This window comes from Populus trichocarpa, chromosome 1 (assembly GCF_000002775.5).
Source record: "Populus trichocarpa isolate Nisqually-1 chromosome 1, P.trichocarpa_v4.1, whole genome shotgun sequence".
NCBI classification, from domain to species: Eukaryota; Viridiplantae; Streptophyta; class Magnoliopsida; order Malpighiales; family Salicaceae; genus Populus; species Populus trichocarpa.
Window position 1 is genome coordinate 49,351,428 of NC_037285.2, and position 22,995 is coordinate 49,374,422.

Here is a 22,995-nt window from a genome sequence, read left to right on the forward strand (position 1 = left end):
CTATTATTTTGATTATTATTTATTTTATTTGAGATAATTTATGAAATTATATTTTTTTTTCAATTTCATTCTCATTCAACATTTTTAATTTGCAAGATTTGTTCCTCATTATTTTAATAAACTTGAGAAAAATAAAACATTAATAAGTTATTTTCCAGCTTATTTTTCATGACATAACCAAACACTGGAAAATATTTTCCAACTTATTTTCCATTACACTACCAAACATCAGAAAATAATTCACTTTTCCGGAATTCACTTTTCAAAAGGAAACTACTTTCCAGCAAACAAACGGAGCCTTACGCATGTATGTAATTATAGACGATGGAGAATAGCCTAAACCATCAAGAAATTAGGTTTAAGTTTATGTTTTTGAGTTTAATTTATATGAACTTTTAGTTGAGGTTTATTAATTTGACTTTATTTGTTGGGTTTGATTTACTTATTGTTGGGTATTTTATTTAGTGGGTCATAAGCTCAATCGCTTGTTCTAGTTAGAGTTTTAATAGTTATATTCTATTTTTTAAAATGTTAGATATTTTTGATAATTAATGAAAACATTGGGACTTTACATTTCTTTCTATCCTCAATTTTTTTTTTTAATTTTTTTTTTCTGCTTCAATTCTTTTATTTATTATCCCGCATCAATTACCTTGGAACTTACATTTGACCATGCTTTTGCTTACACGATTAGAAATCCAAAGTAGAAATACAAGGATGCAAACAAGAAAAGGTTTCGGACTCTAGCGTTGGGTTACTATCTCGGAAATAAATCAAAGGACAACTTCTTGGTACCTAGGAATTCAAAACCTCCTCCTTAGATTGAGGAAACAGAACAGGTCTTGTATGGAAAAACCACAGGCAGACTAAAATATACAAGATAGCATGAACAAAACCGGAAGCTGCAGTGCATAAGAGGTCCTCAGAATATCTGAGTACTGTTTAAAATACTACCACTAACACACAGGTTTTCTTCAAAACTAAATATCACCAGCAGATGATATTTCTTGCAGTAAACAGGTCGGCTATATAGCAGCTGAACTAAAGAACTTCTGTACCCAGGAGAGAAGATCTTCTGCGTATACAAACTAATCCAACAATGTATAGTTCAACAATCTGCTAAGCTCCTCAAGGAAATATTAATGGAGAAATCACACTGCTAAAATACAAAACAACAAGAAGTATTCTTTAGTTACAAAATAATGGCAGGACAGTGAAGAAAATATGAAAAAAAAAATGCTGACTCTCTCTCTTTCACTGGCTTAAACCACCTGTTGAATGGAAGGCTGGCAAACTTCTGTGTACTCTTACCCTCCATGTCAAACACCTCCTAAAGTCCATATCTTTCCAGAGAATCATCAGAAAAATATATGTAATTCGCTTTTAACATTCAAAAAAATTGCTATGCAGCAAGAAGCACAGAACTACGGTTAAGAGCGCCATGAAAGGGCAGTGTGCTTTGATCTTAAGCATATCAACTCTTCAGCCTCACAATGATTCCCAGCTAGAGAAATGGGTAAAACTTGCTATTTTGTCATTGCTGATTATAAGCACTTGATTCACGTTTGGTTCAGGTCTTCTCTAATAGAAAAATAAAATAAAATTGAGAACCAGGCAATCTCTTTTAGCTAATGGAAGAGGAAGGCAACATTGCATAAAAAATATACAGTCAGAAACTGATGGAAAAATTCTGCCTGAAAAACTCTTCAGCCTCACAATTAATACCCTTAGTTTTGTTTCCCATCTATAGGATCTTGTAGTTTTGTTTCCCATCCATGGGATCTTGTGCACAAAAACTAACAGGGGAGCCTGCCTTGGCACACAAAAAGAAGAAAGACAGCCTTTTCATCATGGAAAAATTTTGCATGATGCTGGTTCATGAACGGAAACACATCTTGAATCATACTGTGCCAAGAACAGTGCTTGATCAACTAAGCTTCTCTCTTTCTCCCATGTTTTTGTACGGAAGTTGCACCTAAACTCTAGTCTTAAAGTATTTAGTACTATATCAGGACTAACAATTTCCTATCTCATCATGTCCCGGAAGTACACTGCGTATTAGTAATCTCTCATAAAGAATTAAGATTTAGCGAATTCGGGATAATACGGAAGTAACTGAAATGTTGGCTTGGGATAGGGGATTGAGAAGATCATATCTGCAAAATCCACCTTCATCAATCCTTGAAAGTAGCCAACCACTATAGGAGGACGAGAATTTCCTTTCATTATAATAAGTCATGAGCAAGTTTATTTGATAAAATTCTGTTGCTTTGTATCTTTTGTTTGAAAAGAACTTTGAAGTCAAGATTAGTGGTGAAGATTGGTTGCTGCTACAATTTTTTTTTTCTTGACAACTGATCTCCATGAGACAAACATTATGGCAAGAAAGGAGGTCGAAAGAATTCATGCTCGGTTGCTTGAAGATAACTCCAGTATCTCTTAGAGGAGATCACACCATAATCTTGATGTTTGTGTAGGGGTCGTGGTAAATGTGATGGCTATTGGGTTTGGCAGAGAAAGAAAGTTTAGAATTCCAAGCTCTTTTCTGGCTTGCCTTTGCAGCAGGACATTCTGATATCAATATTCGCATGGACCATCTCCGGATATGTTCTCTCATGGTCTTTTTGTCCCCCTGCCTTTATTTTGCTGGTCTTCTTCCGATGATGCATGTTCTATAAAGATCTGGATTCTAATGCTATGAATTTCAAAAAGTAATGCTTCATCTTGGTACTAATTGATCATCTATAGAAATCTGATTTCTTACACTGGCTGTTGATTTTTGATGTTTCCAATGTGAACTGATTTGCTAAATATATGTTTGATCTTGCAGTCTCCTGAAGATATGGAACCTGAACGATTTCAGTGGAGTCATGGGAGTCTTCAACTGCCAGGGAGCTGGATGGTGCAGGGTTGGAAAGACAAACCTTGTCCATGACGAAAAGCCTGGCACGATCACCGGTTCTGTTAGGGCTAAAGATGTTGATTATCTCGTAGAGTTGCTAGCGACGGATGAACAGGCAATAACATATTTTATTCTCATGTTGCTGTTCACTGCTCATGTATTTCTTTCACACAGCTAAATTCACAATTAGTTAAGCATTGTTTTGATGAAATCAAGGTTTTCCTTGGCAAGTTTCTCCAGTGTCAATTCCAGGAGTAGTTTACCTTCCAAAGGATGCAGCTATGCCACTTACATTGAAGTCTCGAGAATACGACGAAGTTTTCACAGTGGTTCCTGTAAAAGAGCTGTCCAATGGGGTTGAATTTGCTCCCATAGATAGGTCTAACCAAGATGTTTAATTCTGGAGGGGCAATCAAGGAGGTGCAATATGATTCCAGCACAACTGCGGTGTGTTTGGAGTATATTCATCTTCCCAATCCAAGAGAATATGCTCCAGAGGAACTTGCTTGGTCACCATTGATTTAAGAGTTCCAGAGGAAGAGTTGTAACTTTGGGACATAAAAGTGGAAGTATAGAGACTATAGAAGATCTGTATTTGTAGCATCAGAGGAAATTGTTTCGAGCCCATCTTTTCTTCATAGCTCCTGCATAAAGGGCTTCTCTAGATCTGTACAACGCATTGAAAGGCAAATTGCCTTTGTGTGTGTGTGTGTGTGTGTGTGTGTGTCTATATATATATATATATATATATATATATATATATATATATATATATATATATCTTTGCTGATAGCTTGGGAATAAATCAGATAAAAGATCATCATTTCCCACCACTCTCATGTAAACTTGTCCTTGACAATTTACATGGAAAATTTGGATAATCTGCTTAAGACCTGGATTAAGAAAGCAAAACATTCATGTGCTATCCAAATCTTTGAATTTATGAATGCTATTAACATTTGCCTAGGAACTCAAACTATTAAACTTTAACATATCAATATATTTGATTTTAGATTCTATGGTCAACAGATTATCATTTATATAAATTTGTTCTCCTAAGTATATAATATTAAGTTGATATGAAGATATATTTTTAAAGTTTTTTTTTAAAAGATGTTAACCATGAAACACCCGGTATCATTTGTGAATATATATCCCAGAAAGAAAAACCTCAGTTCCTAAGCTAAAACCCTCACATCAGCCTCTCGCGCACAAACGAGACAGAGAGTGAAAGATGTTTCAAAGCAGAGTGTTTGCATCAATCTTGAAGAGAAACAGAGGAGGAGGAGGATGATCTATCATCAACAACTCAATCACTAATCTCAAAGGAACAAAAACAACACCTTTCAATCACTCGAGGGACATTCATCAACAGCAAAACCCATCATCAAGATCCTTCCTTTACGGCTTTAAATCACTCCCCAGGGTAAAATTATCCTTCATTTCCATCTCCTTTTCATCTGGGTTTTCTCAAATGATCTGAAATCTATCAAAATCCCACTTTTTTTCTAATGTAGTTTGATTCTTTATGCTGTTTTCAGGGTTATAACTATCAGTTTGTGCCATCATCAATGAGGAAAATGTCAACTGTAGCTGCTTCTGTTGGGAGTGAAAGTAAAGAGGGTCTTAGGTTGCTTGTGAAGGGAGGACCTAAAGCTCAAAAATTGGTGGGTATATGGCTATTTGGCTCTGCTGCTTGGGTTTTTAGTATGGTGATTCCTGGTGGTGCTACAAGGTTAACAAGGTCTGGTCTTTCAATGACTGATTGGAAATTTACTGGTGGCCTTCCTCCTTTATCAGATGAAGACTGATTGATTGAGTTTGAGAAGTATAAGCAATCACCTGAGTATAAAATGTAAGTACTAGAAAGGAATGAAAGTTGTTATTTTTAATTAGAGTTGGTTCATTTGAGTGAATTTTGAATTGTTTAATTTCTTTATACTTTGCATTGTAAATAAAGGGATGAGTGTTGATGATTTCAAGTTTATTTATTGGATAGGATATGCGCACCGCATGCGGGGAAGGGGATTGGGGATCATGTTTGCTTTGCCATTTTCGTATTTTCTGAGAAAAGGGTATATAACAGTGAGACTTGGAGCTAAACTTTGTGGTCCTTTTGCTCTTGGTGCTGGCCAAGGTTTAATTGGTTGGTGGATGGTTAAGAGTGGTTTAGAGGTGATAAAGAACTCAACTTTTGTATTAATTGAGTGCGAATTTGTGCAAGATTGCGAGACTGATGAGTGGCTTTGTTTTACTTAGGAGCCAGCATCTGAATATGCTCAGCCAAGAGTAAGCCCTTATCTTTTTGCAGCCCACCTTACTTCGGCATTTGTTATCGATAGTGGGCTTTTCTGGACTGCTCTTTCTGTTGTAATGCCTGAACCTCCTACTGAATCTTTAGCTTGGGTTCGTGGGGCGGAAAAAGTCAAGAAGCTTGCCCTTCCTGTAAGCCTTATTGTTGGGATTACTGCCATCTCAGGAGCATTTGTTGCCGGAAATGATGCTGTATGTAGTCTATTTTAAATTCTTTTCTCGTTCCTCTTCCTTCTCAAGAATATGTGTACAAATTATAAACAAATGCTCTGATGCATGCTTAGAAACAACTTTTTTAACATGCTTTTGCTGTGCAATGTAGGGGCATGCATTTAACACTTTTCCAAAGACGGGTGATACATGGATTCCTGATGATATATTTGATCTGAAGCCAGTAATTCACAACTTTTTTGAAAATACATCGGCAGTGCAGGTAATTTAACAGTATAATTTAACAACACTAGACCTGTAATTTACTTGATGATTGCATAGTGCAAAGTGTTAGTTTAGAGTTGATCCATCAAATTTGGCAGTGGAGTTTACATAATATAATGGATAGAACAATGAAGAAATGAGAAGAGGACATGACTTGAAATTTCTTTCTGAATGAGAAAGAACAAGGAGAGAAATTTGGAGTTTGTTCCTCATCTTTAGATTTGCAAATTTTTTAATTAGAAGGATCTTCTTGGCAAAATTGCCTGGAACTACAGTTGAACCACTTGAGTTGAGCATTCAATGCCTTGTCAGTCCTCTGGATAGATAATGCAATCGCTCGCTCAGAATAAAAACAAGTGTTTATAACTGTCCTTTTGAGCTTAAAGAAACACCAACTCTTGCAGTTCTGTAAATTGCTCAAGGTTTACAGAGGACATTACAATTTTGTTATATAGTACTTCAAATTGTATTTTCTTGTTCACTGGCATGTGAAAGAAAGAACCATAAAACAATTGGTATTGAGCACTGATTTAATCAAAACACAGATAATTCTCCTACTGGACTCTTGATGTTGTTAGAATTCAATCTGTAATATTCATGTTTAGGATCCACCCATATGAGGGGAAAAGTGGGACTGCATTCTTTGTTTGAAATTCTTGTATTAAGGAAGCAATTGGAGTTCAATTAATTTGCACTTGGCTGCTATTCTGGAGAGCTCTGCCTCCACCTCTGGGTTCCCTCTCAGGTATCGTTACTGTATGCTGCTCTTAACATTACGAGACATGCATATTTATAGACTGAGAGAGTTCAGCACATGAATTTTCTGTATTCACCGACTGAAAATCCAGTCTTGGTTAACATTATTTCTCACAATTTTGACTTGCAATTTGTGATTACTTACATAAAATAATGAAACACGTTAACTCCCCTCTCGGCTCATCTTCTTTAGCTTTGCGAGGCGAGACTTTCCCTCTACACAACTGGTGTGGGGCAACCTTAATGCATGAGTTGCTGTGCTTCAAAGTTATGTCTGGTTACTGCCACCTTGTCTATTATTTTTGTTTTAAATTGATAAATAAGATTATTTGTATTCGAGTGTCTGTCTTCTAGCAATAATTCTTTACGATATTACATTGATTTGAACACTTTGGGCCTTTGCCAGTGGAAGGATTAATCAACTTGCAAGCCGTTCCTTTTTTCCAAGAAGACTTTTCTTTTGGTACTCGGCGAAGGAAATTTTCAAGACAAGATTAACAGTGGATCTCCTACGTTTCCCTAGACACTGACTTTGATAACGACTTGATCTATAATCTCTTTTATTATTATTATTATTATTATTATTATTATTAATATTTGACTTCTCTTCTAGCACTATTGGGAGGGAAGGATGAGTTTCAACCACCTTTTTTTTTAAAATATATTTTAGTGTTTTTTATATTTAAAATAAAAAATATTATTTTAATATATTTATAAATAAATAAATAAATAATCGATTTTAAAAATGCCTATAATCCATAAATAAAAAAAGTTTATTTCTCACGATAATTATTTAATAGACCAGTCTTCGTTTGAATGACTTCTTTACTATTCAATCAACAAACAACTCAGGCTTGCAGTGTAATTACTTGATTCAAAGATACCGTGATCTTTTAAAACTGAGCTTGTTGGATGCGATTTTCTCAGGACACCGTGTATCGTTTGATTTTCTTTATTTTTTTTTACTTCTAATAATTATTTTATTTTTTATTATTCTATGTTTTCATTGCTTTTTTCATATTAAAAATAAATTTTAAAAAATAAAAAATATTATTTTAATATATTTTAAAACATTTTGAAAACATATGTTGGAACAGCAGCCTTATTCACCAATAAAGCTTGGCGTTCTTCGGTTGCAATGCAAAAGTTAGGAAGCTCACCGATTATTCCATATGAAAGGGATCGTTTTCTCCATTTATTTTTCAAGTTGAAATTCTCTTCTTTCGTGTAGAAGTGAACTTATGTTTTCTCCGTAAGAATGCTTATATATAAAAAAAAAAAATTTGTTGTTCGGGTTAATTTGCGCGCACCTTGATTAATTCCACGGGCCCTGAAATTAACGACCATGTAAACCGCTAATGACTATCATATTTATAATTACAAGGCTCGAACTAGAGATCATATGAAAATGTTTGGGATTAAAGGGTGGTTGTTTTTTTTTTTTAATAAAATTTATATAAAAAATATATATATTTTTTTATATAAGGTGTGGTTTATATTTTAAAATAATTATATCTTAAAAAAAAAAACCAATCATACCTTTAAACAAAAGACACACTAAATCGGCTATATATATATATATATATATATATAAAAGCATTATTCTGTCTTTTTCTTTAATACAAAAGGATTCCTTTCTTTCATCTTTACAAAGTTCACTTATTTCTGTCTACAAATATTCCTTTTTTTTCTATTCTTTTATTAATGAAGTGTTAAAAATAAAAGTATTTATAGGATAAGATTTTGTAGTTGTTGAATCATAAATTAATAAAGTATCTTGGCATTTACAAGAGCGAAGTTCTGTTTTTATTGACTATATATATACACATAGTATAGGTTATCACAAGAATATACGATTATTTTTTTAATAGAATACAAACAGTTATTTATAGAATCAATTGATTACATATCAAGATTAACAAGTTAAATTTTATATTTTCTATTCCTAGATTTGTAATCAAATTGATACATAGAATGTTATGAGCAGATGAAATTAGTTTTGCCTTTATAACTTGGTCGAAAATGAAAACATTATTCATTCATTTACCATGATTAAAAAACTCTATTCAAATCTATTAGAATTCATCGGAGATCATTATCACAAAAATAGATTTATTTTATATTTTTATATTTATTTCTCTAATAAAAAACATTTTATTTCTTTTATATAGTTTTTCATGTCATAGAACATGATGATGCTTCAGAATTCAGTATGTCAGAGAACTTGAGTATTTTAGTGTCTAGATAATGAACAATCATTAATCCATGTCAGTTTTCTATTCTCCATAATTGAAAGTACAGAGGGTTGGTGACAGAGATCCCATAGCCACTTGGCCATAACGCGCATCCAAATTTAAGCCATGTTTGTTTCCCGGAATTCACTTTCCGGGAAATCACTTTCCAAACTTCTTGTGTTTGTTTGCTATTAGGAAAGTTGGTCAACGGAAAACACTTTCTGGTCAACGGAAAACATTTTCCAGTCAACAGAAACACTTTCCGGTCAATAGAAAACACTTTCCAGTCAAATAAAAATTTGGTTTGGTTTTCAGGAAAGTGTTTTTCCTTTTGGCTGTGTTTGTTTTCTGGAAAGTGGTTTCCGGGAAATCATCACTTCCCAAACTTTCCTGTGTTTGTTTGCCATTAGAAAAGTTGGTCAACGGAAAACACTTTCCAGTCAAAGAAAAATTTGGGCCCCGTTTATTTGCTGGAAAGTAGTTTCTTTTTGGAAAGTGAATTCTGGGGAAAGTGAATTCCAGGAAAGTATTTTCCGATGTTTGGTAGTGTAATGAAAAATAAGTTGGAAAACATTTTCCAGTGTTTGGTTATGTCATGGAAAATGAGCTGGAAAATAATTATTAATGTTTTATTTTTCTCAAGTTTATTAAAATAATGAGGAACAAATCTTACAAATTAAAAAGTTGAATGAGAATGAAATTGAAAAAAATATATAATTTCATAAATTATCTCAAATAAAATAAATAATAATCAAAATAATAGAGATCAAATCTAAAAAAATTAAAAAAAAATAAAAGATGAAGAAATTAAAATAATAATAATTAACATTTCATAAATTATTTCAAATAAAATAAGTAACAATCAAAAGAATGAGGACCGAATTTGATAGATAAAAAATTTCAATAAAAAAATGATAATGAAAAAGCAAATAACAATTATAAAAATAAGGACCAAAGTTAATATAAAAATTAAATTTTAAGAGATGAAATTGAAAAATAAATATTCAAAAAAAATTATATATAGCAATCAAAAGTTTGAGGATCAAATTTGATATAATCAGCAAATAATGACATTTCTAAAATTTTTACAATTTTCGGAAAGTGTTTTTCGCCCAAATTTTCCAGGAAAACACTTTCCTGAAAACCAAGCCAAATTTTCCTTTGACTGGAAATTGTTTTCCGTTGACCAACTTTTCTAATGGCAAACAAACACAGGAAAGTTTGGAAAGTGATTTCCCGGAAACCACTTTTCGGAAAACAAACACAGCCAAAAGGGAAAACACTTTCCTGGAAACCAAACCAAATTTTTCTTTGACCGGAAAGTGTTTTCCGTTGACCAACTTTCCTAATAGCAAACAAACATAGGAAAGTTTGGAAAGTAATTTTCCAGAAACTACTTTCCAGAAAACAAACATGACATTGAAAATTGAATTTGACATCTTTCCAAACTCTCTTCTAATGAGTTTTAAATAATGAGTATTCTTTCCCTCGATCCTTTTAGTCTTGGACCTTAAGAGAGAATGAATTTTAGTATGAAATACTGATTCATCATATTGCTAACTAAATACAAATCTTATAAATAAAGGTTTTGTTATAGTTTTTACTTTTTACTATCACTAACTAATTAAACATATAACTAACTAATTAAACAGATAAAATTATCGATCGATCTACCTCGATGTTATCGTAGGGTTCACTAATCTAATGTTTAAATTCACTATAAAACCTTGTTATAGATAGAATTTAAGTTAGCGAATCACCAATTAACTTAACGATTATAGCTGGATTTTACAATTATAATATCGAGAGACATCCAACATAATTATATTTGAATAAATAAACTTTAACTTTCTTTTTTTACATAATTGAGAACAATTAAATCTAAATTAGTACTCGATTGCATGGTTTTTTTTTTAAATATTAAATCAAAAGATAAAATACCAAAGTAAAAAAAATGGGTAAACAAGGTGATGTCTTTGAATTTTATAGAAAAAATTTATTTTGGTCTCCTATAATTTTTGGTTTAAAGGTGATCGGTCATTTTATTTTTTAAAAATTCAATTTTGATACCAAAATAGATGTTAACGATGATTCTGGCCATTAAAATAATTAAAATTGATGTCAATAGGTTCCATTTAATGAGAAGAGTTTTACTGAAGTGGTTTTTTTTCCTTCTCCTTGGCCAAGGAGATAGATATGGGCGTGAAAATGTTTTTGGATTCGGGTTGATTTTTGTTTTTTGAGGTCATGGATAGATTTATCAAGATGTTTTCTACGTGTTTTGGGTCAAAATAGTTTTTTAAACAAAAAATTCAAAATCCTGCTTTTCTAGCGACCAAGTGGTCAGATTCTGTATAAAGCAGACAACGTGTCATTTGTTATAATATTTTTTTTTTAAAATCAAAGCGGATGACTTGTCACTTGCTCTGTTAATTTTTTTTTTTTTTAAAATAAGAGCACATGTTGGGCTGTTTTTTTTTGCCCAATGTGCATGGCCTCCCTTTTAAAAAAAAAAATTTGTTGTTTTATGTTTGGGTTAAAAAAATGATAAAAGAAATTATTAAATAAATTGAGTTAACGAGGGGGGTTGCAGGTTTAATGGGTTTATTAGTAGTAGTCAAGCTATTATTTGCTTTTTTTTAAAAATTTTTTTTTTGTCCCTTGTTTTTTAAAAGTATAATTTTACTATTTGTTATTGATGATTGATTTTTTTTTATTTAGCTCAAAACTAAAATAAATATTACTTCATTATATTTGTTTTTATCAATGATATGTTTATATTATCTTAGTCACATGCGTCTAATACATTTTTTTTTTTAAAAATTCATTTAAAAAAATAATCTCTTGTATAAAAAATTTATTAAATCTAATAACGTGTATAATTTACGTTACGAGTTTGCTTAATTGACTAGAGTTCACTTAATTTTGTTTTTAGTTACCTTATTTCTTTCCATTTTAATTCTTTGGCATTTAGTTAAGGTGTATTTCTATCTTAATATTAAATAAAAATATTATTCAATACATAATTAAAATTTATTTTTATTTTTGAAGATATATTACTAATATCTAGATATTTTATTATATATATATATATATATTTTTATTCTAATTCACGGCGTAGCACGCGTCCAAATTGACTAGCTTAACTAGAAAAGAGGAGGAGAAGTGCCTTTATTTATCAACAGCACGAAACTTCCTAGAACTATATATCATTAAGAACAGTAACAGAGAATAAATCAGATTTATTAAGAGATATTTTCAACTTAGAAATTCCCTTTTTTTCCCCTAAATAAAACCAAAAACCAAGCGAAGAAGACGGAGAATTCATTTGCTACAGCACCTCACAAAAATTATATATTTATATCCCGATTTTTATTAGTAATAAAGAGAAAAAAGATTTTTTTTGGTGGTGGGTTTTCTCTCTTCTTATTGCTGGTTTTTTTTTTGAATTTTTTTTTTGACATCCTCCACAAGCTCTGCGACAGTCTGTAAAGGTTTGTTCCTTTTCAGATCCCATGTTATCATGCCTACCACCTTTTGTTTTGCTTGTTTAATTTGGTTATTTGATTGGATTCTTGATCTGGGTTCTCATGGTTTTGGTTATGCATTGAACCCATGTGGGTATGGTTTTTGGTGCTTTGCTTATGGGGCAATTGGGTTGTGTTTGTTTCGTGTGCCTGTTTAATTAGGTGGATTTCAATGCTTTGAATTAGGGCCTTTTTGTATGGAAATTGGGTTGGAATTTGCAATGAATGAAAAAGAACCGAACTTTGTCTTAAAGATTGGTTTTTATAGCTTTTACGTTGGCAGGATAGGGATTTTAGCGTGTTTGTGGCAGTGAACATAGGTTGGTAATGCTGTTTCTTGTTTTGTTGCATTTACTTGACCTTTGAATCCAGGACCCTTTTCATTTGAGGTTGAGGAAACTGCAGTGAGCACACACACTATACTGCCGTGCGCATTCATGGATGCGGAAACAGATTTATGCTTATAATAATTCAATAACATGGATCAAAATTTACAAGTGGTAGGAACTCAATCTCAACTTGAAGTAAGTTGCTTGCTTGCTCATTTTCTTTTTATTACTATTAACATTTCTAAGAAACTCTGTAAGTTCCTCGTTTTGCTGCATTTCACGGTTGAATGGTCATTCTACATATAATATCATAAATATCATAATCTTTGTTGAAACTTTAGTTGCTTTTGTTGCATGATTATGGAACAAGGAAACATAGGTTGGAGTACAAATACTACTGATTTCTAATCGTAGCTGTCTTTATTGTAACAGATGGGAACGGTAGCTCAAAATGGGTCACCACATGAGTTTGAGGAGCAGAGTCTTTTTAGCCTGGAATTAGGCACTCAAAAGATGCAACCTGGTCATATATCTGAGTATGGATCAGCTCCTGGTGGTTTCCAACCTGGTGTTAGTAAGATGTGGAGGAATGTTGTGTATAAGAGCATAAAGACTGTGATTTTTTCAAATAAACTAAATGTGCTCATCCCTTTTGGGCCTCTTGCAATCCTCGTCCACATTTTGACTGGGCATAATGTAAGTTTGTAATTATCTATATTTTGTTTTAGTTACCATGCTTTGTTGTTTAGCATGGTTCTTTAATATTTTGAGGTTGATTATAGGGTTTGGTCTTCCTTTTGAGTCTACTGGGTATAATACCTTTGGCTGAGCGTTTAGGTTATGCTACAGAGTAAGGATCAGACTTCTGCTTTTCAAGTTTTATATGACTTTTTGGTTTTTAATCACCTAATATTGCTTCCTCTCTCCTCTGATGTAGGCAGCTGGCTGTGTACACAGGACCTACAAGTATGGGATGTTTATAACAATCAATGTCATTCAGTGTTTGCTTCTATCTGTAAATTTTTTCATTGACCGATTTTTGTATCTCTGAAATGCTGAAATGTATTTGCAGTTGGGGGTCTTCTAAATGCTACTTTCGGAAATGCAACAGAACTCATCATAGCAATATATGCACTGAGACATGGAATGATACGTGTTGTTCAGCTGTCATTATTAGGCTCAATTTTATCAAACATGTTGCTGGTGCTTGGATGTGCATTCTTCTGTGGTGGGCTTGTTTTTTACAGAAAGGAACAAGTTTTTAACAAGGTACATATATTAGGTTTTTTTTTTATTTCAAATGTTTATCTGGCTCTGTCCTGTCTCATTCTTACTATGGCTGAACTAAGTTGGCATGCAGGCAACTGCTACTGTGAATTCAGGATTGCTGTTGATGGCGGTCATGGGGCTACTCTTTCCTGCTGTCCTGCACTACACACACACGGAGGTGCATTACGGGAAGTCAGAGCTGGCTCTTTCAAGATTCAGCAGTTGCATTATGCTTGGGGTTTATGCTGCCTATCTTTTTTTCCAATTAAAGACCCAGAAAGATCCATACATTCCTCTCTCTGAGGTTGGCTATTTTTTGTAGAATCGAGTGTCTGCTTATTTTTAGCACTTTGGGTGGTAGTTACTAGTGATGTGATAAATCGTGTGAACTCAGGAAGGGAGTCAGAACGGGGAGAATGACAATGATGACGACGAGACTCCGGAGATTTCTAAATGGGAATCAGTTTTTTGGCTTTCAATAATGACAGCTTGGATATCTATCCTATCAGAATATTTAGTGGATGCCATAGAGGTAATGCAAACTGTTTGACATTTTCTCTCCTTGTTTGATCCGACAACCACCTTGATATTTTTCATTCTTTTCATAATCTCGTGGAGATCTGTTGATTTCTCAAGGACATGATTTTCATTTTTTACATAAATGTAATTAGTCTTAAGATAGAAGTAGTGTCCAAGAGCATCTACATAATACTACTTCAGTTTTTTTTATAGAATCAAAGTTTACTGGTCACATTTTAGTGACTTTCTGCTGAGCTTGTTTGGTGGGTGATTTGCTTTGTAGGGAACATCTCATACCTGGAATATACCAATTTCATTTATAGGGGTTATCTTGCTCCCAATTGTGGGGAATGCTGCAGAGCATGCTGGTGCTATTATGTTTGCTATGAAAGACAAGCTTGTAAGAAACTTAATTTCGTTCACCTTCTTGCAATTTTTTCAGACCATGCCTTCTCATCACTGTAAGTTTCTTTGCAGGATATATCTTTGGGCGTTGCAATAGGTTCATCAACACAAATATCTATGTTTGGAGTAAGTTTTGCAAGTCATTGAATGCAAGATAGGGATTTGTTACTTACATTCTCCCTTAGATTTACATGTTTTTTTCCTGAATTTTAGTTGCATCAGTGTTCAGTAGATTCAGCCTTGATGACTAGAACTTGCATGTATTTGAATGTGATCTCCATGAAGTTCTGATTTTCAATGATCTTTTGCAATGAGGAATCATTGACTATTTCCAACTGCTGAATAATTCTGCAATTTGGTTAGAACATCCTTTTCAGCAAATGATAACCAAGCCTCAGTTGCAGACCAGTTTTCATCTTCCTCACCCTCCTCCCAATGATCACTCTTCCTAACCTGTGCATCTGGAGGTCTATGTTGGACATGGGCAAACCATCTTATATTAACCCATTTAACTTGGCCTCAATAGGTGTGCCATGTTTTCAATCCTCAGCCGGAAACTCTTCACTTTAAAGCTACAAGTTAGTCCCAAGTGTTCTGTTTCAGAAAATGCTGAAGATGAATTATATGATATCCTTTCTTAACCTCATCCAATGACAATGGAATGCCAATAATTTCTTTATTCATCCTTCATGGAAGCTGGAAACACACTGCTAGTCACACTGATAGCAGTTTATCTAGATGCAATCTTTTGCTCTTGGCACAAGATTAGCCACTGGTTTGAGAGAACAAACTCCTTCCTGCTCCTCCCTTGTTTGAAAAACAAGAAAAGAATCTGGAAAATAAGACAAATACAAGTTTTGAATTTTTACTGCAGCAGTGAACTGGTGATAGTGTTGTAGAATGACATGAATCATTTTTATTCCAAATATCTTTGTTTCATTTTTGTATGATTAGAAGATTTTTTACGTGATGTGCATCTCATGCATTAACTAATGTGCTTCTTCTTGTTATTTGTATTACATATGATGTTGTACCTTCTAAGATCTTTGTTATTGTCATTACTGCAGATTCCCTTTTGTGTGGTCATTGGGTGGATAATGGGGCAGCCCATGGACTTAAACTTTAAACTTTTTGAGACTGCAACTCTTTTCATTACTGTCATCGTCGTGGCCTTCTTTCTGCAGGTTAGTATGTCTGTTATTTAGAGAAGAAAATAATATTGATATGTACTAGAAAAAAGAAAAATATTACGGAGAATATGACTCAGAGATAGAATGCACAATGTGTTGGCATGTTTACCGAGGAGGCTTCTAAGTCTGTTATTTAGCTTGTCATTCAAACGATAAATCATCATGTTTTGTGTGGTTCGCAAACCATCTCTCAAGTATTCATGATACATCTGCAGGAAGGATCTTCTAATTATTTTAAAGGATTGATGCTCATCCTTTGCTATGTAATTGTTGCTGCAAGTTTCTTTGTTCATGAAGATCCTCCTCCTGAAGGTCAGCTCTTGCACTCTCCTTTTGTTGCTTTCCATTCAAATAACTTATCATCGACTGAACACTTGGGCTAATACTATTTGCTATTCTTGCCTCTCTTTTTTCCCCTCCCATTTCACTTATGATATGACCATGAATGTGATTTTGCAGGCAAGCCATAACACCACAATCATTGCCACAGCCAGGTTTAAGAGGGTTATCATCAAGAGCTGGTCTATCATATTCTGGTGTATATATGCACACATTCCAAAACAATATATTTTTCCTGCTAGCTGCTAGAGCTTGTTCATTTAATAGTATGGAGCAGGTATCTTACTGATTTTTTGGTTCGTCCACCAGCATATGCTTTCATCATATGTAGCCCCACTTAGATGACAAGTCGAATAAACAATTGTTTATATTGTAGAAAGTTTAAAACCAAAAAACATTTTTGTAATGTAACTATTGTTCTTCTGAATATCTTTCCATCATTGCTCATTTGTTAATTGCAATAGGGCAACTCAACGATACTGGTAATACATCACTTCAAGAATGCCATAAATTCACAAGCCAGTTCCAAACTGAAGCTTTTGGAGTTAAACTAATCATGTGGATGAGAACCCTTTTTTTATTTTGCCCCAATTACAAGTGCCTGCAATTCCATGTATGCTGACAAAGTTGAATATCACCAGACCTTCCACCCTTGTTAAAATAACAAAAAATGGGTATGTCACCATGCATCCCTCAAGAGCCGAGATTTGCAGGATATGGTCTGGCAGAGGGGTAAGCCTACCTGGATACAGTTTGAGCTGCTACCATGAAGACTTGTAGTTGGCTATATTGTTTGAAATTCAGGTGGGTTTTAGGTACCAGTCAAACATGAACGGTATAATAATCATAACTCAAATCTGACTTGTAGTTGGCTATTTTGTTCGAATTTCGAAAGCGTTGAAAATTGAAACATCCATCTATCGCCTTACGTGGTGTAAGTTATCCAAAAGAGTTGAATTTGGAAATCCCACTCTGAATATGATCTGTTATCATGGAGATAATCCAAGTAATTGTTGAAAATGCGGGCAGGTGCGGTAATATAAGATCATTCTTGGAGTTTCACTTAACTTTGTTTGAGATAATTCTTTGATATAATAGCAAAACCTTAATGATTCTTTGACATGATTTCTGCTTTAATGTCCGCAACTGTAAAAACAATGGGCAAGAAACTTGATGATAACAACAACATTTTACGGTGCCTTCCATCTAATCTAACCCTAAATCATAACTTTGGAGTTGAAGATTCACCTAACGAGGAGTCATGAGTATCACAATCAGCCATCTTACAATCATTTTCTTTCCCTTGTACAAAAATTTCAAACAAAGAACTGTGTCAACAATAACATTACTCCATGTGACTTCTAGTTTTCTGATATCATACATCAAGATATATACTGGTCAGTGGCCTGCTTTATACAACAAAAGTTCGGTAACTTCTCAAAAGTTAGGTAACAAAAATACTTTGAACGGAAACTACGTAGACTTACGAGACAGGACAAGATCATTAATCCATTAAGCTAAGGACATGCAAGTATTTAGTTGATGACACGGTTCTTAACTTTTCGTACTTGTCAAAAGAGGGCAAAGCAGAACCCTTGCTTGGTTCTTTTCATCAATTGAGGTCCTATGGGTGATGCAGCAGAAGAGTTGCCATTACTTGGAAGCTTTTCTTCTGCTTCAGCTGATGATGAACAAGAAGAGTCTCTAAAAAGAACTGGTATTTGTTCTTCTTCTGTTACCTTTCTATGTGTAGTTTTCATATGCTTTCTTCTACTTAGACAACATTGTTGAGAAAGATAGAAATGGTCATTCATCTTCTTCTGCTTCAGGGTTTAGCTTTTTTGCATGTTTTTCTCTTCTTTTGTTAATGATTTTCCCAAGAATCTGAAAAAATGGTTTCCATGATGTCTTGCGTGGTAGGTTTGATTGGTGTTTGCGATGGGGCACATGAAATTTTTTGTTTTTGCGTAATAGACAGACAAAAACACAAAAGAAAAGGAAAAAAAAGAGAAAACGCCGTTGCCGGGGATCGAACCCGGGTCACCCGCGTGACAGGCGGGAATACTCACCACTATACTACAACGACCTTGGTGACATGATGTTTTGTTATGAATATAATATATCACAGCTATATAATATGAAAAAATGAGATTCCTTGTGGAAATTTTTTGCAAAGTATTTTTTAATCCCTATCTAGAACCACCTCCCTTCCTCACTGGGCTAATTTTTTTTTTAAATACTTGAAGGAACCATATGGACTGCAACAGCACATGTTATAACAGGAGTGATTGGGGCAGGAGTACTGTCACTTGCATGGAGCATTGCTCAACTAGGGTGGATTGCAGGTCCTCTATGCATGATAGTTTTTGCAGTCATCACCCTTGTTTCAACAAGCCTTCTATGTGACTGCTATAGATTTCCTGATCCTGAACATGGCCCCACCAGAAACAGGTCCTACATGGAAGCTGTGAAGTTGTATTTGGGTGAGTGTATATACACATAGATTTGTTCCATTCACAAGCTTAAAATTGTTGGTTCTCGTTATAAATGATTTGATTTTATTAGCAAACTCACAAGGGTGGCTCATTAGTTGATAGGTGGGACTTGTGATACTATGGTTCAAGTCCCACTTCCTTCATTCTCATCATTGTAAGCCACAAGCAGAGATCATGGATCCCATCTCGATAGCTGTGCCGAGTTGGCTATGCATCTATCTAAAGCTTATCTGCACTTGAAGATGGAATATATTAGTTTGCTTATATGAAAGTATTCACTGTCTTCGTCTCCGTCCTTCAATCAAACACGTTTTTGTCCTCTGTTCCATTTATAGTTTGTCGTGTTATGTTGGCTATAGTACAGAGAAGGTATCCCTTCTTCCAACTTTTGTTACGTATTACACTAAATCACTCAATCTTTGACTAAGACATTGAATTAGTCTTATATAGTTATAGTCTTATTGATTGCTTAAACAATCAGTGGCCTCTAGTGTACTCAAACTCTTTACTGTTTTTTATTTTCTGATGAAGTAGTAAGTTCAGAATTCTGACATCTAGACAACCTCAAATTCAGGAGAGAGAAGCCAAATAGTGTGTGGAATATTTGCAGAGGAAAGCTTATATGGGTGTGGAATTGCCTATACCATTACTTCTGCTAGTAGCATAAGGTATGAGACTTCAACCCTTCTCTGCTTTCTTCCTAATTTTCTATTTGATGGACTTGTTTGAGAAACTTGATAAACATGCATGAAGCCAAATTCTGAGTTTGGTATAAGCTTGATTGATGATGAACTTTTGAGCTACAAACAAGAATCTGGCTTAGTCCTTTCCTTCCAACTCTTTCTAGTTGTCAGCATGTGAGCAAGTGTATTCTCCCATAAAATCTTTTGTCATTTATGTTGACATTATTAGGGCAGTGAATCTAAGTATGGTAGGAAAATGGGAACTCCTCTAATAGGAGAAATAACCAACATTTTCCTGGTTAGAAAATTTAACTGCTTGTATGATATTGTTGTAGGCGTGAAAATTACAGGAAAAAAAACGACCTTTTGGAATACTGCTTCCCAGCAAGTGTTAATTATGATATTCTTCCCAGTTTTTAGTTGAACTCTTGATTCATGATTGCATGGTAATTACAGAAGTACAGAAGGAGGTAGAAAAATCAAAATGAAAGATTCTTGGAAAGGTGGTTGTGATGGAACAAGCACCAAACTAAACAGGTGTTGCTAAACTTTTTTATGATGAAAGAGGAAATGACTTTTACTGGATAATGGCTTTTAGCTGTTAACTTCGTGCATTTAACAACTCGGTAGGATCTGTGGGATATTAGAAACCAGTCCTTGTTGATTGACTCATTCAAATTAAATCATCTCATTAATGTTATAATCACACATGACCTTGGATAGAAAGTTGCTACTCTTTCTTGGTATTATTACGTTGATAAGTTGGTATCTGTATGGAATTTCCTGCTTAGTATAGTTTCACTCTTCCTCCACAAAGAATCCAGCAAAGAATTGTTGTAGAAATGCTAGCTGCGAAGGGAAAGAAAAACCTAATTAGGTTCCGAGGGGATGGAGGTGAACAAATATTCCAAACTTTTTTCTTGAAAGGCATATTGTGTATCTGCATTATCGTGTTCAGTTCTGAAATAGTTAAGAGTACTTCGGCCCTTTATTTTGGCTATCCAGGTTGTAGAAAACTTCTAGCGAACATAATTTCCTGCCGTGAATTGAATAATCATGGCAGTCCAACATCCTCTTGAACCGGCAAATGGTTGCTGTGATGATGACGGGCATTCATTAAGAACTGGTAAAATAATTTCCAAGGACCAGTTTCTGTATTTAAAGTTTACCGCATTTTTTCAATTCAATCTTGAATTTGGTGCCTCTGGGAAACTCAACCAGGAACCTTATGGAGTTGCGTTGCACATATTATTACCGCTGTTATCAGCTCTGGAGTCCTGTCCTTGGCTTGGAGTACAGCACAGCTAGGTTGGATAGCAGGGCCAGTGTCCTTTCTTTGCTTTGCGATTGTCACCTACGTTTCTGCATTCCTCCTTTCCAATTGCTATAGGTCCCCTGACCCAGTAACCGGAACACGAAACTACTCTTACATGCATGCTGTTAGAGTATATCTTGGTAGTTAAACACATTCCCTTTACCTTTGAGCTTGTCTCGTAAATCCCTGTGTACCTTTCAGTTAGGATATTCCTTATTTGCTTCCTAATTTGATGTAGTGATAGTTCAGGTAAAACACAGACATGGGTTTGTGGTTTGCTTCAATATCTGAGCTTGTATGGGACTGGTGTTGCTTGTGTTATTACTACTTCAACTAGCATGAGGTACTTCCTCGCTGAATTCTGTGATTTACACCCTTTTTTACCCCTTGCGTTTGAGACTGTTCTGGATTAATTCCCTTGCAATATTAAGTTTTTTTTGTCTACATCACCTGTATTTTGTTGGTTGTTTTCCTATCTTTTCTTCCTTGTGGATTGCTAGCTCATTTCATGTTTACGACAGGGGTATTTGTATAATATGTGTTTTTTTTTTTTTTAATGTAGAGCAATTCAAAGATCAAATTGTTACCATAGAGAAGGGCATAAAGCTTCATGTGAATATGGTGATACCATCTACATGTTGCTATTCGGAGCTGTTCAGATAGTAATGTCACAGATACCAGATTTTCATAACATGGGGTGGCTCTCTGTAATTGCAGCAATCATGTCCTTTACCTACTCTTTTATCGGATTTGGACTTGGTGTTGCAAAAGTAATAGGTATTGCTGCTAATCTGTCCAGTTCTTTCTTCCTGTTGATAGGCACCATGCTCTGCTATAAAGACCATCTTTTCAGTCACTTACAGCAAGCAGCTCTAGAAGCTCAATTCTCCATTGTGTTTCTGAGGCTGTGTATTGAAAAGAATAGAAACCTTACTTCGAGGATTTGTAAATTTCTGGCTGGAGAGATTAGTGACTCTCCACAGAGCCTTGAATCACCTTTCTTCTGGCAACCAGAGTTAGTATGTAAGATAAGCATGGATAGTCCATTGGGAGAAGCAGCTACATTATCTCTAAAACTTTACTTATGTAATTGCAGAAAATGGGAGGATTAAGGGGAGCATTACTGGAGTCTCAGCTGCCACTACTGTCAATAAGTTATGGCTAGCCTTCGAAGCACTAGGGGACATTGCTTTTGCCTATCCATACTCGATCATTCTGCTTGAGATACAGGTTTCGCTTCTACTTTTCTGAATTCAATTTCGTTGCAGAATCTAGTAACAAATTCTTGGGGACTGAAGTGAATTAACAAAATCTTTTGCTTGAAGGATACTTTGAAGTCACCTCCACCAGAGAACAAGACCATGAAGAAGGCCTCGATGATTTCAATATTTATCACAACTTTCTTTTACCTATGTTGTGGATGCTTTGGATATGCAGCCTTCGGCAATGATACACCTGGAAATCTCTTGACAGGGTTTGGGTTCTTCGAGCCCTATTGGCTCATCGATTTGGCAAATGCTTGCGTTGTTCTTCATTTGGTAGGAGGATATCAGGTACTAATTTTCTTTCCTTCTCAAAACAACAGTAAAATAACATTTGCAACTTTTTTGGGGATCTCATTTTTCTGTTACAAAAAAATTAACTATTATTTTTTTGTATAAAATCTATCAGTTTGCTCATGGTTTATGTATTTTTATGTTCTGTTTGCAGATATATAGTCAGCCTGTGTTTGCATTTATTGAAAGCTGGTTCAGTAGGAAATTTCCAAGTAGTGGTTTTGTGAATAACTTTCACACCTTCAAACTTCCATTATTTCCTCCTCTTCATATCAATCTTTTCCGGCTATGTTTCCGAACTGCATATGTTGCGTCAACCACTGCCATTGCAATGGTCTTCCCATACTTCAACCAAGTTTTGGGAGTGCTAGGAGCCCTGAACTTTTGGCCTCTGGCTATATATTTTCCCGTGGAAATGTACTTCGTGCAGAAGAAAATAGGTGCTTGGACAAGAAAATGGATTGTTCTTAGAACATTTAGCTTTTTTTGCTTGCTTGTAACAATAGTGGGCTTAATTGGGTCAATTGAGGGAATTATAAGTGCTAAACTTGGCTGAGAGACTCTCTTACTGAGTTATTTCTGCCAGTTGACTACAGCAATCATATATTATGTTGGAAGACGAGATTATTATGCCTCATGTTTTCCTTTCCTGTCCTAATATAAGGATACAGATTCCTTGCTTGCTAGAAGGCAACTAAAATTTCTACCATCAATAGTCATCAAAGAAA

General features: G+C 34.5%; 3 protein-coding genes and 1 non-coding gene across 19 annotated transcripts; 3 read left to right on the plus strand and 1 right to left on the minus strand.

The window, feature by feature from the left end:
• Positions 1-1,569: 1,569 nt before the first annotated feature.
• On the plus strand, positions 1,570-7,057 carry LOC7471702 (cytochrome c oxidase assembly protein COX15). Of its 6 annotated transcripts, XR_008058349.1 has the most exons (9): positions 1,578-2,711; positions 2,831-4,328; positions 4,444-4,757; positions 4,863-5,077; positions 5,162-5,407; positions 5,538-5,648; positions 6,256-6,395; positions 6,600-6,673; positions 6,813-7,057. XR_008058349.1 is itself a non-coding variant. In XM_052450079.1 (8 exons), the coding sequence occupies exons 4-7, from the start codon at positions 4,865-4,867 to the stop codon at positions 6,648-6,650; spliced, it is 621 nt and encodes a 206-aa protein (XP_052306039.1). In that variant the 5' UTR covers positions 1,570-2,711; positions 2,831-4,328; positions 4,444-4,757; positions 4,863-4,864; the 3' UTR covers positions 6,651-6,673; positions 6,813-7,057. The 6 variants fall into 6 exon arrangements, 4 of the variants coding, with proteins under 4 accessions (XP_052306039.1, XP_024456743.1, XP_024456746.1 ...); XM_052450079.1 differs by lacking the exon at positions 6,256-6,395 and having other exon boundaries at positions 1,570-2,711; XR_002981802.2 differs by lacking the exon at positions 6,813-7,057 and having other exon boundaries at positions 6,600-6,745.
• A 4,780-nt stretch (positions 7,058-11,837) lies between these two features.
• On the plus strand, positions 11,838-16,665 carry LOC7457660 (vacuolar cation/proton exchanger 2). 5 transcript variants are annotated; one of them, XM_024593798.2, is made up of 13 exons: positions 11,838-12,134; positions 12,540-12,667; positions 12,929-13,192; positions 13,279-13,346; positions 13,434-13,462; positions 13,569-13,765; positions 13,857-14,069; positions 14,160-14,297; positions 14,568-14,684; positions 14,762-14,815; positions 15,757-15,873; positions 16,095-16,191; positions 16,339-16,665. In XM_024593798.2, the coding sequence occupies exons 2-13, from the start codon at positions 12,647-12,649 to the stop codon at positions 16,347-16,349; spliced, it is 1,326 nt and encodes a 441-aa protein (XP_024449566.1). In that variant the 5' UTR covers positions 11,838-12,134; positions 12,540-12,646; the 3' UTR covers positions 16,350-16,665. The 5 variants fall into 5 exon arrangements, with proteins under 5 accessions (XP_024449566.1, XP_052302468.1, XP_024449564.1 ...); XM_052446508.1 differs by having other exon boundaries at positions 11,838-12,049; XM_024593796.2 differs by having other exon boundaries at positions 11,839-12,134; positions 12,540-12,691.
• An 833-nt stretch (positions 16,666-17,498) lies between these two features.
• LOC18096040 (probable amino acid permease 7) lies at positions 17,499-22,897 on the plus strand. 7 transcript variants are annotated; one of them, XM_024593793.2, is made up of 9 exons: positions 18,553-18,701; positions 19,248-19,381; positions 20,402-20,522; positions 20,618-20,851; positions 20,961-21,054; positions 21,274-21,488; positions 21,808-21,941; positions 22,037-22,264; positions 22,422-22,897. In XM_024593793.2, exons 3-9 carry the CDS (start codon positions 20,453-20,455, stop codon positions 22,821-22,823), a joined length of 1,377 nt encoding a protein of 458 aa, XP_024449561.1. In that variant the 5' UTR covers positions 18,553-18,701; positions 19,248-19,381; positions 20,402-20,452; the 3' UTR covers positions 22,824-22,897. The 7 variants fall into 7 exon arrangements, with proteins under 7 accessions (XP_024449556.1, XP_024449557.1, XP_024449561.1 ...); XM_024593794.2 differs by lacking the exon at positions 18,553-18,701 and adding an exon at positions 18,754-19,082 and having other exon boundaries at positions 19,288-19,381; XM_024593788.2 differs by lacking the exons at positions 20,402-20,522; positions 20,618-20,851; positions 20,961-21,054 and adding exons at positions 17,499-17,935; positions 19,853-19,933 and having other exon boundaries at positions 18,465-18,701; positions 19,288-19,381.
• On the minus strand, positions 18,233-18,304 carry TRNAD-GUC (transfer RNA aspartic acid (anticodon GUC)). The gene has a single exon. It is a non-coding gene; the product is annotated as a tRNA-Asp (tRNA).
• Positions 22,898-22,995: the final 98 nt, after the last annotated feature.

Excerpts from the sequence above, each read along its gene's own strand:
- LOC7471702 (XM_052450079.1), top strand. The coding sequence starts at position 4,865 with ATGAGTGTTGATGATTTCAAGTTTATTTATTGGATAGGATATGCGCAC. Across the intron at positions 5,078-5,161 it reads TGGTTAAGAGTGGTTTAGAG|GAGCCAGCATCTGAATATGC; the intron begins GTGATAAAGAAC and ends TGTTTTACTTAG. Across the intron at positions 5,408-5,537 it reads TTGTTGCCGGAAATGATGCT|GGGCATGCATTTAACACTTT; the intron begins GTATGTAGTCTA and ends TGTGCAATGTAG.
- LOC7457660 (XM_024593796.2), top strand. The coding sequence starts at position 12,647 with ATGGATCAAAATTTACAAGTGGTAGGAACTCAATCTCAACTTGAA. Across the intron at positions 13,463-13,568 it reads TGTGTACACAGGACCTACAA|TTGGGGGTCTTCTAAATGCT; the intron begins GTATGGGATGTT and ends ATGTATTTGCAG. Across the intron at positions 14,685-14,761 it reads TTGCTATGAAAGACAAGCTT|GATATATCTTTGGGCGTTGC; the intron begins GTAAGAAACTTA and ends GTTTCTTTGCAG.
- LOC18096040 (XM_024593788.2), top strand. The coding sequence starts at position 17,845 with ATGGGTGATGCAGCAGAAGAGTTGCCATTACTTGGAAGCTTTTCTTCT. Across the intron at positions 19,934-21,273 it reads ACAAGCACCAAACTAAACAG|AGCAATTCAAAGATCAAATT; the intron begins GTGTTGCTAAAC and ends TTTTTAATGTAG. Across the intron at positions 22,265-22,421 it reads ATTTGGTAGGAGGATATCAG|ATATATAGTCAGCCTGTGTT; the intron begins GTACTAATTTTC and ends TTCTGTTTGCAG.